Raw genomic sequence first — 15,272 nt, 5'->3', positions numbered from 1 at the left:
AGGAGTGAAAATAAAAGAAACGTAATAATTGAAAATCACATTTTGCAGGCTCGGGACACTCAAAATTTATCTAATATATAAATTTGTCTTAAATCTTTTAATAAGTTACGACGATAATGGTGAAAATTCAATAAAAGAATTAGAGTATTGAAATGAATTACTTACAAATTGGCGTATTGCGTAAATCGTGGTTGCTTAGCAACATACATAAACAAGATAATTATTTAAAATGCTTAAGAGGTTCAACCTTTTTAATAATCTGTAAGAAATCGTTCGTCTGGAAAATTATTCATCGGTTTTAGCTTTCCTTCTTGTTTCCTTTTGTATTTATGTATGAATAAACCTGTGAATAGAAAAGTGACGACAGGAGACGAGTCCCCTTGTGCTTGTGAGGCACAATTTCCACTCAATTGCTTCGATATGTGCTTGTGAAGCACGATACGATGACTAATGTGCTTGTGAGGCACGATACGATAACTAATGTGCTTGTGAGGCACGATATGATAACTAATGTGCTTGTGAGGCACGATCCAACCACTTTCTTTACGATCAAATTAGAGAAAACGAAGACACATACAGCGTGCACGCTCGCGTCGATCTCACACGTTTACTTTTTCTGTACTGCTTAATCCTCTCTCCGATCGCTACCCACTTATTTATCCTCGATACCACGATCTCCATGGAAATCCTTTTGTTTTAGGCTCTCTCTCTCTCGATTAGACGCGTGAAGTGTCTCCATTCAATTACCGGCATGGACTATCCGATAAGCGTGTACATTTTAAACATACCGCCCGCCTTCGTTAAATAACTTTAACGAATTGATACGTTACAGAGTGGGTACGTCTATCGGTAGTGGGCACACCTTCACGATAGGCCTCTTTAAAATAGATGTCTGAGTACGTACAGTGACAACTCGAGTTAGACCGTCTTTACCCTCATGAGTTTGAATAATGCGTCCTAATGGCCATTTTGCTGGTGGGTACCGTTCATCTACTACGAGAACTAAATTCCCAACAGTCAAGGATGGAACTACTTTGTTCCATTTGTATCGTGCGTAGTAACGTTGGAGACATTCTTTCGACCACCGAGTCCAGAAACTGTCCAACATTTGCCGGATGAGTTGCCATCTCGAAAGATGTGACAATTTCACGGTTTCCAGCGATGGTTCAGGAATTAAGGATGGTGCACAACCCATGATAAAATGACCAGGAGTCAAAGCGTTAAGATCTTCGGGATCTTCAGAGAGTGCGCTAAGAGGTCTTGAATTCATTGTAGCTTCCACCTGAGTAAGAAGTGTGTACAATTCCTCATATGTAAGAGATGTATCTCTGATCACTCGATGAAGATGGTACTTGACGGACTTAACTCCTGCTTCCCACTTTCCTCCGAAATGAGGTGCTGCGGGGGGGTTAAAATTCCATTGAGTTCCGTCGTTCGCCAGTAATGTCGCTAATTTTTCTGATTCTTGCGTGGTCTTGATGAACAGTCTTTGCAGTTCCGCATCGGCTCCTTTTAACGTCGTACCACAATCACTCGATAATGTAGAACATATTCCTCTCCTTGCAGTAAATCTTTTGAATGCGGCAATAAAGGTTTCGGCAGAGTAATCTGTAACTAGTTCCAAATGAACTGCTGAAGTAGAATGACAAACAAATAAAGCAATATAAGCTTTGTAAGTGCGAGGATTCCGTCCTTTCCACGTTTTCAATACAAAGGGTCCAGCGTAATCGACACCAGAATGAAGAAATGGGCGAGTTGGTGTAACTCTTTCCACAGGGAGTTGTCCCATTAACTGTTGAGCTCGCTTTTGTCTATAACGAGTACATCTAACGCATTTGAAAATAAATGCACGTACAGGAACTCTTCCGCCTACTATCCAATAATCATTTCGGATATAATTAAGAGTGAGTTGCGTACCTCCATGTAGAGTACGAGAATGAGCATCGGCGATAATTAGGGTTGATAATGGCGACTCCTTCGGTAGGATTAGTAGATGTTTTGTTGAGGAGGGTAGTAGTGAATATTGTAGACGACCTCCCACTCTGAGAAGTCCTGAAGAATCGAGAAAAGGAGTCAATTTTAAGAGTGGATCAGATGCGGACAACGAAAGTCCTCTTGAAAGGAGTTTAATTTGTTGACTGAAATAGGATTGTTGAATTAGCTTGACCCAAAATAGCCTCGCGTTTTCCAAGTCCGTAGTTGAAAGTGGGTTTGACAGAGACGAATCCGGTTTTTTCTTAAAACAAGATATAGCACGCTTACATACTGCTGTGATTCGTAACAATTTCATTAAACTAGAGTATCGGTTTATTAGATCCCACAAGTGAACAGTGTTGATAGTATTTGAGGTCACTTTAGTAGGTCTTTCTTCCAAGGACCCTTTTTCGAAAGAATGTGATGGAACTACCGTGGGCCAACTTGAAGGTGATAAAGTGAGCCAGTGTGGTCCTGTCCACCATGACGACATCTGTGACAGTTGGTTGGGGGTTAAACCTCGTGTGGCAAGATCTGCTGGATTCTCAACTCCTGGGACAAACTTCCATACTGCTTGAGGCAAAACTTCTTGTACGTAACAGACTCGATTATGAACAAAATCCTTCCAACGATAAGGGTGGTGATTCAGCCACGTGTAGGTGATTGTGGAATCAGTCCACAGGAGAAGGGGCACGTTTTTTAGATTTAGTACTTTTAACACATGTGAAACTAACTTGGTTAGTAACACAGCTCCTGTTAATTCCAATCGAGGTATCGTCAACTTCTTCAATGGAGCTACCTTTGTTTTCGAGCATAATAACGCAGTTTTTATTTCTCTATTTTGATTTTCAGTTCGTATGTAAACAACCGCTGCCACTGCTTGTTGAGACGCGTCACAAAATCCGTGTAACTCAATTTTTAGATCAGACATGTATCCGATCCATCTTGGGAACGTAAGACGAGGAGTGTCTTGGAGACTCATTACAAAATTCGTCCACTTTAATGCTAGGGCTTCTGGTAAAGGATCATCCCAACCTAATTTATTTGACCAGAGCTGTTGAATGAAAATCTTTGCAGTAATAATTACAGGTGCGAGAAACCCCAGAGGATCGAATAACTTAGCAATGTTGGATAGAATAACTCTTTTTGTAATAACGTCCGGAATTGAAAGATTAAAGGTGAATTGAAAGGTATCCGTTGTTGTTATCCAATGTAAACCGAGAGTCTTTACAGCTACGTTATCTTTGATATTAACCGTAAAATGTGCAATCCGATTCTTTTCAGGGATCTCGGTTAATACTTCTACTTGATTGCTTGACCATTTTTGAAGGTTAAAGCCGCCCGCCATGCAAAGTTGGTTAAGTTGAGTAACGATTTCCTTAGTTTGCTCAATCGAGTCAGCTCCTCCAAAAATGTCATCTACATAACGTCCCTTTGTTAAGGATGTAATCGCTAGAGGAAAACGTGAACCTTCGTCTTCTGCAAGCTGTTGTAAAGTGCGTAATGCTAGATATGGAGCACAAGCTAATCCATATGTGACTGTTGTGAGTTGGTAAGTACGAAGTTCATTCATATGATCGAGCCAGAGTATACGTTGAAATCTCCAATCATCAGGATGCATCTTCACTTGACGAAACATCTTTTCTATGTCAGTGGAGAAGACATAACGGAATAATCGAAAATATATGAGTACATCAAACAAATCAGTTTGTAGTTTAGGACCGGTATGAAGTAAGTCATTAAGTGAATATCCCGAAGAAGATGGACTCGAAGCATTAAACACTACTCGTAGTTTGGTAGTGATACTTTGCTCTCTCCATACCCCGTGGTGTGGAAGATAATAGGATAAGTAGTCTGAATCAGGTGTTGACCATAGTTGCATGTGATTTAGACGTTCGTATTCCGCAATGAACTCTGAATAAGCAGATGCATAATCCTTATTAGTTTTAAATTGACTAAATAATCTTTTAATTAGTCGAACAGCTTTCGTTTGAGAATCTCCAAGTTTTTCAGTCGATAATTTAAAGGGCAGTCTCACTATATATCTTCCATCTCTGTCTCTAGTGTGGGTAGATTTAAAATGGTTTTCACACGCTTGTTCCTCAGCGGAAAGGGTTGAAACTTTCGTTGACGGAATTTCTTCGAATTCCCAAAACCGATGGAGAAGATTGTAGAGATTTTCCTCGATAAAGACGTGAAAACCACGTGTATTTACTGTTTTCAAATTCGATTGCGAAGGTCCTGAAATTATCCATCCAAATTTTGTAAGCTGCGCAATGGGAGTATCCGAAGGACCTTTAATAAGACCTTTGTCGATAATTTTTCCATAAGTATCTGCTCCTACTAGTATGTCTACTGGACCTGGTGACAGATAATTTGGATCTGCTAACTGTAATCCTTTTAAATGTGTCCAACCCTGATTCTCAACAACCAACGACGGGATAAAGTCAGTGATCTTTGGCAGAATATGAGCAGAGACGGTACATTTAAAGGCTGAGTTGTAACAAGGTTTTAGTGTAAACGAAGTTTGACCTTTAGATGCATTAGGTTTTTCTCCAATTCCGATAATAAGTAAACGAGAATGATTCCGTGGTAACCTAAGTCGTTGTACAAGTCGTTCCGTGATAAGGGATACCTCAGATCCTTGATCGATGAGTATTCTTGCATTAAAGTTTTCTCCTTTGTGAGAAAGAATCTTAACTACTGCCGTTGCTAATAAAACAGAAATATTGGTGGTACCTTCAACGGCAGAGTGTAACGCCGTACGCTATGGTTGATCTGAACTAACTTTAACAACATCGATGTCCTTGGATTTCAACGCGGGTGTGATAGTCTTGGTATCTTGAGATTTTCCTGGATGAATTGACGTGTGATGTTTAGCACCACATTTCCGACAACGTTTCACGTTACGACATTCGGCTGACCGATGAGATCCCAAACAGTTGAAACACAATTTATGCTTAGAAATAAGGGCTAGTCGCTGTTGGACAGTCTTTAACGAATAAGTGGGACAGGCCACTACATAATGGATCTCAGAACAAATAGGGCATTTAACATTGGGAGTCGTGATGTTTTTTGATTTTCCTTGATAGTGGGAACGTAAGAAACTCTGAACCGGCGAAGAGACGTTTTTCGTCGTTTGTTTTTTCTCGCATGCTTTTAACGTAAGCAAGCGGGCAACAAGAAAATCGTAAAGCTCCTTCCACGTGGGGGGATCCTTCCGTGAACCTAGATGTTGTTCCCAAAGTTTTAACGATTCGGAATCAAGTTTTTGTACAACGAGAAATACTAGGAAATCATCCCAATAAGAAACTGGTCTCTGTAATGTCTCTAAAGTTCTATAGATTTGAGTCACATGAGTATACAATTTTTCTAACTCACCGGCCGACTCCTTCGTCATGCGTTTAATATCGAATAAAGATTGTAAAGCAGAATCCAATAATAATCTTGTATTTTCATAATAAGCAACTAGCGAGTCCCAGGCTTTTTGAAAATTTTCCGCGACTAAGGAGGTGTTTTTCAACAAGAGTGCAGGAGGGCCAATTAGACTTAATTTTAAATACTGTAGTTTTTCAACTAGACTTAAAGTCGGATTATCTAATACTAGGGAACAAAATAAACCTTTAAAGTTTAACCAATCAGATCGGGTACCATTAAATTTAGGCAAATCTAGTCGCGGAAGCCGTGTCCGGTGATGACAAGTAAGCGTCGCGGAAGACGTCGACGTAGATGTGTTGGTTGACGGAATGAAAGACGTTAACGATATAGATTGAGAAGACGATGTTCTAGGCATACTTCCTTGATCTGGTTCAAGCAATAAACTTAATTTTTCAATAGACTCCGAATAACATTCGTGAGTTGAGATGAACAGATTTTTGATAAAATAAGGATTAACTTTTATAGCATTCTTATCCAATTCTGTAAGCTCTGAGACCGCTAGGTTAATAGCTTTATGTTCCAAAGAAAACTGTTCCCAATTCTCTTTAAGAATTGAAAGACGTGTTTTTACTCGTTGCGGAGTTATACTTTCGGTTCCATTTTTAATAAGGTTTTCGTAAGAGTGAGATATAATTTCCGCGAGTGCGAGCTGCTGCTCAATGTGATTCTCAATATGTTTGAGCCTCATTTTGTTGTATTGTTCAGTCTATCCGGCTCGAAGGACCAAAAATGTTAAATGAGATAAATTGATTTATTATGACGATAGAGAAGCAACAACAAAATGGGAAGATATCTTTCCTGAAATAACTAAAATGATTTAATTGCAGAGTTTAATGTTTCAGAAAAGAAAAGAGATTCACTTTATTGTTACTTAATAAGGATGTATTTTTTACATACTTATAACTCTTATTTTAATGACGTTGTATAGAAACTTACATTCGCAAAAGAATAATATAGTTTTAAATTAACAGATGGAAATAAACGAATATAATAATGAATATTTGATAATATATAATGCTCGAATCTTAGTCAAGAAAAAACATAGAATTATATCGTTTTCAGAAGTCACTAAACATAGCAAAATACTTTTAATTATAATTAAAAGAAGGAGTGAAAATAAAAGAAACGTAATAATTGAAAATCACATTTTGCAGGCTCGGGACACTCAAAATTTATCTAATATATAAATTTGTCTTAAATCTTTTAATAAGTTACGACGATAATGGTGAAAATTCAATAAAAGAATTAGAGTATTGAAATGAATTACTTACAAATTGGCGTATTGCGTAAATCGTGGTTGCTTAGCAACATACATAAACAAGATAATTATTTAAAATGCTTAAGAGGTTCAACCTTTTTAATAATCTGTAAGAAATCGTTCGTCTGGAAAATTATTCATCGGTTTTAGCTTTCCTTCTTGTTTCCTTTTGTATTTATGTATGAATAAACCTGTGAATAGAAAAGTGACGACAGGAGACGAGTCCCCTTGTGCTTGTGAGGCACAATTTCCACTCAATTGCTTCGATATGTGCTTGTGAAGCACGATACGATGACTAATGTGCTTGTGAGGCACGATACGATAACTAATGTGCTTGTGAGGCACGATATGATAACTAATGTGCTTGTGAGGCACGATCCAACCACTTTCTTTACGATCAAATTAGAGAAAACGAAGACACATACAGCGTGCACGCTCGCGTCGATCTCACACGTTTACTTTTTCTGTACTGCTTAATCCTCTCTCCGATCGCTACCCACTTATTTATCCTCGATACCACGATCTCCATGGAAATCCTTTTGTTTTAGGCTCTCTCTCTCTCGATTAGACGCGTGAAGTGTCTCCATTCAATTACCGGCATGGACTATCCGATAAGCGTGTACATTTTAAACACTCGGGGACGCCTATCCTCTCCCCAATATCACGGATATACTCGACCAACTAGGCAGCGCCAAATACTTTAGCGTATTCGATCTTGCATCAGGCTTCCATCAGATCCCCATGGCCACAAACGACGCTAACAAAACCGCCTTTTCAACCCCGTATGGCCATTACGAGTTCAAACGAATGCCGTTTGGGCTCAAGAACGCCCCGGCTACCTTTCAGCGGCTGATGGACAAAATCCTAAGCGGCCTGCAAGGCATAGAACTTTTCGTTTACCTTGACGACATTGTAATTTACTCAAGCAGCCTAAAGGAGCATGCACATAAATTTAATAAATTGGCTGAGAGGCTACGCGCAGCAAATTTAAAACTCCAGCCCGATAAATGCGAGTTCCTTAGGAAAGAGGTCACTTACTTAGGGCACGTGATAGGGGAAGCTGGAGTCAAACCAGACCCTGGCAAAATCGAGGCCGTGAAAAACTTCCCGCGACCGAAAAATGCAAAAAACGTAAAACAATTCTTGGGGTTAGCCGGGTACTACCGGCGTTTCATTAACAATTTTTCGAACACAGCTAAACCCCTCACAACCTTACTTAAGAAAGACGTGCCGTTCGTCTGGCGGGAACCTCAGGAAAACGCATTTATAGAACTTAGAAACCAACTGTGTACAGAGCCGTTACTACAACATCCCGATTTCACACAACCATTCCTCTTAACCACGGACGCATCCGGTTATGCTATAGGCGGTATATTAAGCCAAGGCGAAGTCGGAAAGGATAAACCTATAGCATACGCGTCGAGACTTTTAAACGACGCGGAACAGAATTATTCGACTATAGAGAAAGAGTCCCTAGCGATCGTATATTGTACAAATCATTTCAGACCATATCTATATGGCAATAAATTTACCATATTAACCGATCACAAGCCACTAGAGTGGCTCCATTCCGTAAAAGATCCGACATCTAGATTAATCCGTTGGCGACTCAAACTCGCTGAGTATGACTATAAGGTTACATATAAGGCGGGAAAAATAAATTGTAATGCCGACGCTTTATCCCGTAATCCTATCGAACCCCCAAGAGTCACGTCACTCAACGCCACACGTGTATTTCCGTTGACGACAAACACCTCGAGCGAGGATGACGACATATTCGATCCACCCACCCCACGCACCGCTGGAGAAATTCCAAGCGCGTACGATGACGCGGCGGGACCGCCACAAACACCCGATAGAATAACATCCGGCGCGATACGCGACACCGAACCTATGTCCAGCGAAACCGAAACCTGCGCGGGTAAACACGACAGCGATACAGGCGAAACGCTCAAGATACCCGGCACAGATAAACGTGTCAAATTTAACGATACCCCAGGCGATATTTTATTGCGTCATGATACCGTCGAAACTATCCCAAGCGGCACTTCAGGCCCAAGTAAACAAATCGAAGCGTTCCCAGACGCCGCGAGACTCGACTCCGACCTCTCTTCTGATAACGAAACCGATAGCGAAAGCAATAGCAGTAGTGACGACGATATTTTCGACACACCCAATGAGCCGTACGTTTTTAATCCCGAGAACCGCATCAAATTCAATGCTACACGCGATAATCTCTCAATGCGAAAAGATAATCTGGTCGTGTTCGTAACCAAGACAGGCGAACCATGCGATAAAGGAGCACAGGCTCTAGCTAAAGCCGGGATATTACCACGAATAAGGGACGGCACCCTAGCTCGAGCCCGACCGACCCCTTACAAAGGGAAAAACATAATCACCCTGGTAATAAAAGACCGGGCCTCAAACGTAACGGAAAGAGAAATACTCCGCGAGGCTATCCACTCGCTCCTGGATGTAGTTAGAGAACTCGATCTCCAAACGTTATCCCTCTGTAACGGAGACGTCGGCAGCGTACCGTGGGAGAGTGTACGCAAATACATCAACGATACGCTAGATAATACGGGCGTCACGATAACAGTCTGCCGAAACGAAATAATAATACCCTCCCGGGAGGCAAGAGAAATAATACTACACGAAAACCACGCGTCGGCTATCGGAGGCCACAAGGGCATAGCAAAAACATACCGCAGAATACGCGAGAAATATTACTGGCCCCGAATGAAAACGGATATCCAAACGTACATCCAGCACTGCCGGAATTGCCAGCTTAAAAAATTAGTCCGAAGAAAAACGAAGCAGCCGATGGTGCTAACAGACACACCGGACGCTGCCTTCGATAAAATCTCAATGGATATCATGGGGCCTCTCCCCGTGTCGCATGACGACAAGTCATATATACTGACAATCCAAGATCTTTTGACTAAATACTCACTGGCAATTCCACTGAAGAGTGCTGGCGCGATAGACGTGGCGGATGCCTTTGTCAATGAGTTCATAAGTATCTATGGCGCCCCTAAGGCACTTTTGACCGACCAGGGGTCACATTTCCTAAACAGTCTGATGAAGGCAATCGCTAAACGTTTCAAGATCTCCAGATATAACACAACGGCATATAGACCACAAGCAAATGGCTCTGTCGAACGCTCCCATCATGTCCTTTGGGAGTACCTAAAACAGGTTATATCGAATAAAAATGATTGGAGCAGTCACCTTAAGTTGGCATGCTTCTCTTATAATACGAGCGTGCACGAGGGTACGCAATATACCCCGCACGAACTCGTCTTTGGTAAAGTCGCGCGGACACCAGCGTGTGAAACACTGCCAGAGGACATATCAAACGAGAGCTATGCCGATTATCTTACCGCCCTGTACAATAAGATTAGAAACGCTCAGGAAACAGCGCGCGGTAACCTCGAGCGGGCGAAAATCAGAGCCAAGCGTTATTATGATAAGAAAGCGAACCCATGTAGTTTTAAAGTCGGCGATAGGGCATATCTGTTGAAAGAGCCCACCCATAAACTAGGGGATCAATATACTGGCCCCCACGAGATAATCGAAATATTAAATAACAATAACATTAAGATAAAACTAAGCGATAGGATAACCAAAACAGTGCACGCGGATAAGTTAAAGAAAGCCCCTACTTCCCTTCAACCTCTCGAAGATCTACACGCACGGTCACTGGGCGACGCAGCCGACAGTTCCACAACAGACGACAGCGAATAAACATGTCCCTTCTGTTGATTCTGGCAACTCTACCCTTCGTCTCATGCCTCATCGGCTACGACTGCGGAGGAGAGGGTTTCAACGTAACCACGATATCGCTCCTTGACGTAGGAGAGTGTGACACCAACGACATTGAACCGGAACAAGAAGAAACCTACATCCAGCTGATGCAATTATCGGACTTCGACCGAACCCCAGCTATACAATGCAGAGTGGAAGTGGACCGGACAATTACCTACTGTGGAATGCATTCACACGCTTCAATAGTACACAACGGTAGACGGGAATACCTGCAAGAAATCGGAGAGAACGCATGCAGAAGACTACACGAATCCGGCTCATTTCGCATGGGCGACGCCATGGTCGACGGAATAGTAAAGAACGCAACCAATCTGAGAACCGTAACTCTAGCCGGATCGGCTACTACGGAAGCGTCATGTGAAGGCGCCCAGTACACAGACGGATACGGAACCTGGAAAAATGTCGTGGTCCAAGCACTATTAAGGATCACCCTAAAAACCTTCGAAGTACAAGTCAAACGATCCACCGGGCAAGCCATAATGCCATCAGGGGCACAATGTAAATTGTCACATGGCTATTGCATAGACGTCGAAGGTGCAGAAACGTATTGGTCACCACTACCAGTTGACCATTGTCACTTCGACCAGTATGACATAATATACGAGGGCCTTGCCACGAAGCTAAAACCAAAAGTCAACCAATCTACACCAACTATATATACCGTAACGACTCAGGAGACCACATTCGCACTCACCAAAACATCAGAATTCGACGTTTGTGGATACAAACTTACGCAAACGGAACATCCAAAGCTATGTATTCTAGAAACCACAAAAGGACGGACCTTTCGGACAAGAGGAAAAATTGCCGTTGACAATCTGGATATTTTCCTCTACGTGAACTCGAAGTTTGTCTACGTAGAAAAACATATCAAGACACAACTCACTCAGCTATACAGGGACATTATGGAACAAAAGTGCGCACTGGAAAGACAAATACTGCAAAATGCACTAACTCTGGCTAGTGTAGCACCAGATGAAATGGCATTCCGGATAATGAGAGAGCCCGGATACACCGCAGTGACCAACGGTGAAGTTATACATATAGTGAGATGCGTCCCTGTGGAATGCAAGATTCGTCAGACTGACCATTGTTATAACGAACTACCCGTCTCACACCGTAACGCCTCGCTTTTTCTACTTCCACGTTCGAGAATACTTGCCAAGACCGGAACTATAAAAGACTGCAGCGATCTACTACCAGCCATGTACAAAATCCACGGAAGCTGGTTCCGGCTTACGCCTAAGCCAATTGAGGTTTTAGCACCGCCAATCATCCAGCCGCTAACACACCCCAAGTGGCACTATAGCAGTCCTGCGTCACTAGCAACGAGCGGCATTTATAACAATGACGACCTGGAGCGACTCCGCTCCCATATAATGTTTCCGGTAGAGAAACCGTCGATGTTAAACACAATCGCCCGAGGAGCACTGGGCGAAACCATTCCATCAGGCAGCATCTCGATGCTCAACCTTCTGGACGAGGACTCGCTCAACAAGATAGCCGAGTCCGCTGGAGCAAAGGCCTGGAAAGGCTTTGTAACATTCGGATCGGCGAGCGCTGGAGTGCTCGCTATCTTTATCATCATACGGGTGGTAAAACTTGTGATTGATACCCTGATCCATGGCTATGCATTACATTCCATATACGGCTGGAGCATGCACCTGCTGGGTGCAGTGTGGAGCTCGGTGACCCAACTGCTGATACATATCGGACGAGAACCAAAGGATGGACCATCAGCACCCGAAGATGCCCCGCCCCAAACCCCTTCGTCGACAGAAGACCGCCCCCCTAAACCCGTGACAACGTGCGAAAGAGTGAGAAGTGAAACCAACACCAATCCTACATACACTTATTCCGAACTCCGCAGATACGTGAAAGACAGTCAACGTGAAGTGGAAATAGTTTAAGAGTTCAAAAATGTTAGCATACGCCAACATTTTATTATAAGGGGGGGGGTGTTATATCCCCATGTTATATCCCCAACGTGTTTCACTGTGTTTCACTCCCAACATTTATTTTCGATTAGCCTCATAAGCACTGTAACTAACATTTATTAGTCTCATAAGTATTAACCAATAACTCTACCATTGTAACCACTAAAAGGTATTACTACCATAAGTTACCATTTAAGGTAAAACCCATCGTTACCATCTAAGCAATTACCATAAGTTACCATCTAAGCCTTACCGACATAGGTTACCATTAATGGTTACCACCAAGCGTACTAGTTGTTACCACTACCACACCCGCGCTTACCGCAAGAGTAGCGCGCGCCACCGGGCGACATGGTGGGGAACCCCCACCCGCACGATACCAAGTCAAGCGTCAATCCGCCGTTGCTAGGCGGAGTAGTTCTAGTTCCCGCGTCGTCGCGTTCGGTCGACTCTTAGGAGTCTCTCCGCGCATTCACTAAATCTTTTCTAACTCCAAATCAATTGTTTAACATTCCTATATCCGACTCGCGCAAAGAGTCTAGCTAAGTAACTACTCATCGCAAATATTATAATAAATAGTTGTAAAACAGTTTAAGGTGTTGTATTAGTTTAATCTCAACGATTATTAATAAATATTGTTTACCTTATACATAAAAGCAGTGTCTCATTGTGTTAATTAACAAATTCATTCCCTAACTCGATCCATCGTTTCGCTGACCAAATAAATTCAATTGTTTAAATATATTTAACAACAAAAGCATTAGCCACGAGTATATCATCGACGTCGTTCCCATCAACGCATCACGCCATCCGTTGGTCAATCAGAGCTGGTATCACAGGCAGAGAGCAGAGTCGCACCCGTGCTGCCCCATTTACCATTGATGCAGCTCAGCAAGCAGAAAGGTAAGTATTGCTTAAATAAATATGAATCTCCTGTAACGAAAACTTTGCATAGCAACCGCGTCGGTTACAATTATTCCAACCCACGCGCGACAGTCCGGCGCCAAGATCGACCGTTGGGCTCACTTCGAGCACAAGTGTCTTTGTAACCCGACTCCCCTGGAGGGTCAGGCAAACACTTGAGTCACCCTCGCTTTCTTAGCCTGTTCAAACCGAAACTTCCTATTATCCCATCCGAGATATTTTTCAGCGTGCATGAATATAATATCAACCCAGTGCTCATAATAAAACAAATTGGCATGAGCTCTGCGCCCGAGGATTCGTACTATCACTCCCTCTTATCTGAATCAGATTATTTTCCGTGGCTCGACACCGTCTTGTGTTGCTCGTCTGAATATTTCCGCCACATATTTAATCACCACATACTCTGCGGCGAATGTTTTTTGGGAGTACCCCCACGCGCGCGGTTATACGATCTCGTCGGGAATCATTATACTAGAATCGGCGACGCTGCGATTGAGCAGTGCACTAATTGCAATATCATTATTCCCCGCTCCCGTCCCGCGACACGGTGTTTAACTTGCCGCGGAGCTCTAGTTCAATTCGTGCGCCGTCTATGCACGACGGGTGAGGACCCTCACCTCGACGGAGAAGCCTATATTATCACGATATCCGAGTTAGTGACGTGCCCCGGACCGCGCGAGGAGTAATTATCCTAATCAATTATTATTAAAACCTCTTATCGCGACCTTTTCTCTCCTTATTTGATTGAAAGAGGCCCCGCGACATAACACAATCAAGCGTTGATCCGCATCAGAAACGAAACTATTGAAGTTCCCAGCGCGAATTGCAAATGAATCGTTATCTATGCGTTATCTCACTTATTTTACGTTAAAAAGCGTCGAACAAACGTTGATCTGCATCAGAAACATAACTATTGAAGTTCCAAGCACAAATTGCAAATAAATCGTTATCTTACGTGTTTTACGTTAAGAAGCGTCAAACAAGCGTGGATCTGCATCAGAAACGAAACTATTGAAGTTCCCTGCGCGAATTGCAAATGAATCTTTATCTATGCGATAACTCACGTGTTTTACGTTAAAATGCGTCGAACAAGCGTGGATATTCATCAGAAACTTAACTATTGAAGTTCCCAGCGCGAATTGCAAACGAATCGCTATCTATGCGATATCTCACGTGTTTTACGTTAAAATGCTTCAAACAAGGGTTGATCTGCATCAGAAACGTAACTATTGAATTTCCCACCACGAATTGCAAATGAATCGTTATCTATGCGATATCTCACGTGTTTTACGTTAAAAAGCGTCAAACAAGCGTTGATCCGCATCAGAAACGAAACTATTGAAGTTCCCAGCGCGAATTGCAAATGAATCGTTATCTATGCGTTATCTCACTTATTTTACGTTAAAAAGCGTCGAACAAACGTTGATCTGCATCAGAAACATAACTATTGAAGTTCCAAGCACAAATTGCAAATAAATCGTTATCTATGCGATATCTTACGTGTTTTACGTTAAGAAGCGTCAAACTAGCGTGGATCTGCATCAGAAACGAAACTATTGAAGTTCCCTGCGCGAATTGCAAATGAATCTTTATCTATGCGATAACTCACGTGTTTTACGTTAAAATGCGTCGAACAAGCGTGGATCTTCATCAGAAACTTAACTATTGAAGTTCCCAGCGCGAATTGCAAACGAATCGCTATCTATGCGATATCTCACGTGTTTTACGTTAAAATGCTTCAAACAAGGGTTGATCTGCATCAGAAACGTAACTATTGAATTTCCCACCACGAATTGCAAATGAATCGTTATCTATGCGATATCTCACGTGTTTTACGTTAAAAAGCGTCGAACAAGTGTTGATCTGCATCAGAAACATTACTATTGAAGATCCCAGCGCGAATTGCAAACGAA

The 15,272-nt window shown here is 42.3% G+C and overlaps 3 protein-coding genes across 3 annotated transcripts; 2 read left to right on the top strand and 1 right to left on the bottom strand.

The window, feature by feature from the left end:
* Window positions 1–826: 826 nt before the first annotated feature.
* On the bottom strand, window positions 827–6,100 carry LOC105198944. The gene is made up of 2 exons (XM_039459488.1): window positions 4,763–6,100; window positions 827–4,429 (listed from the first exon to the last, which is right to left on the bottom strand). Exons 1-2 carry the CDS (start codon window positions 6,098–6,100, stop codon window positions 827–829), a joined length of 4,941 nt encoding a protein of 1,646 aa, XP_039315422.1.
* A 4,294-nt stretch (window positions 6,101–10,394) lies between these two features.
* On the top strand, window positions 10,395–11,807 carry LOC120359986. Its single transcript, XM_039459486.1, has 2 exons — window positions 10,395–11,705; window positions 11,762–11,807. Exons 1-2 carry the CDS (start codon window positions 10,420–10,422, stop codon window positions 11,805–11,807), a joined length of 1,332 nt encoding a protein of 443 aa, XP_039315420.1. The 5' UTR covers window positions 10,395–10,419.
* On the top strand, window positions 11,761–12,464 carry LOC120359987. The gene has a single exon (XM_039459487.1). The coding sequence runs from the start codon at window positions 11,878–11,880 to the stop codon at window positions 12,406–12,408; it is 531 nt and encodes a 176-aa protein (XP_039315421.1). The 5' UTR covers window positions 11,761–11,877; the 3' UTR covers window positions 12,409–12,464.
* Window positions 12,465–15,272: the final 2,808 nt, after the last annotated feature.

Source organism: Solenopsis invicta, unplaced genomic scaffold (genome assembly GCF_016802725.1).
Source record: "Solenopsis invicta isolate M01_SB unplaced genomic scaffold, UNIL_Sinv_3.0 scaffold_536, whole genome shotgun sequence".
In the NCBI taxonomy this organism is placed as follows: Eukaryota; Metazoa; Arthropoda; class Insecta; order Hymenoptera; family Formicidae; genus Solenopsis; species Solenopsis invicta.
The sequence above is the reverse complement of the archived record's forward strand: the minus strand, read 5'-3'. Positions and strand labels throughout refer to the sequence as shown.

Bases quoted from the DNA above. Each gene is read 5' to 3' on its own strand.
- LOC120359987 (XM_039459487.1), top strand. From the start codon at position 11,878: ATGTTTCCGGTAGAGAAACCGTCGATGTTAAACACAATCGCCCGAGGA.
- LOC105198944 (XM_039459488.1), bottom strand. From the start codon at position 6,100: ATGAGGCTCAAACATATTGAGAATCACATTGAGCAGCAGCTCGCACTC. The intron at 4,430-4,762 runs GTTAGTTCAGAT...ATTCTGCCAAAG, and splicing joins AGGACATCGATGTTGTTAAA to ATCACTGACTTTATCCCGTC.
- LOC120359986 (XM_039459486.1), top strand. From the start codon at position 10,420: ATGTCCCTTCTGTTGATTCTGGCAACTCTACCCTTCGTCTCATGCCTC. The intron at 11,706-11,761 runs GTACAAAATCCA...TTGAGGTTTTAG, and splicing joins AGCGATCTACTACCAGCCAT to CACCGCCAATCATCCAGCCG.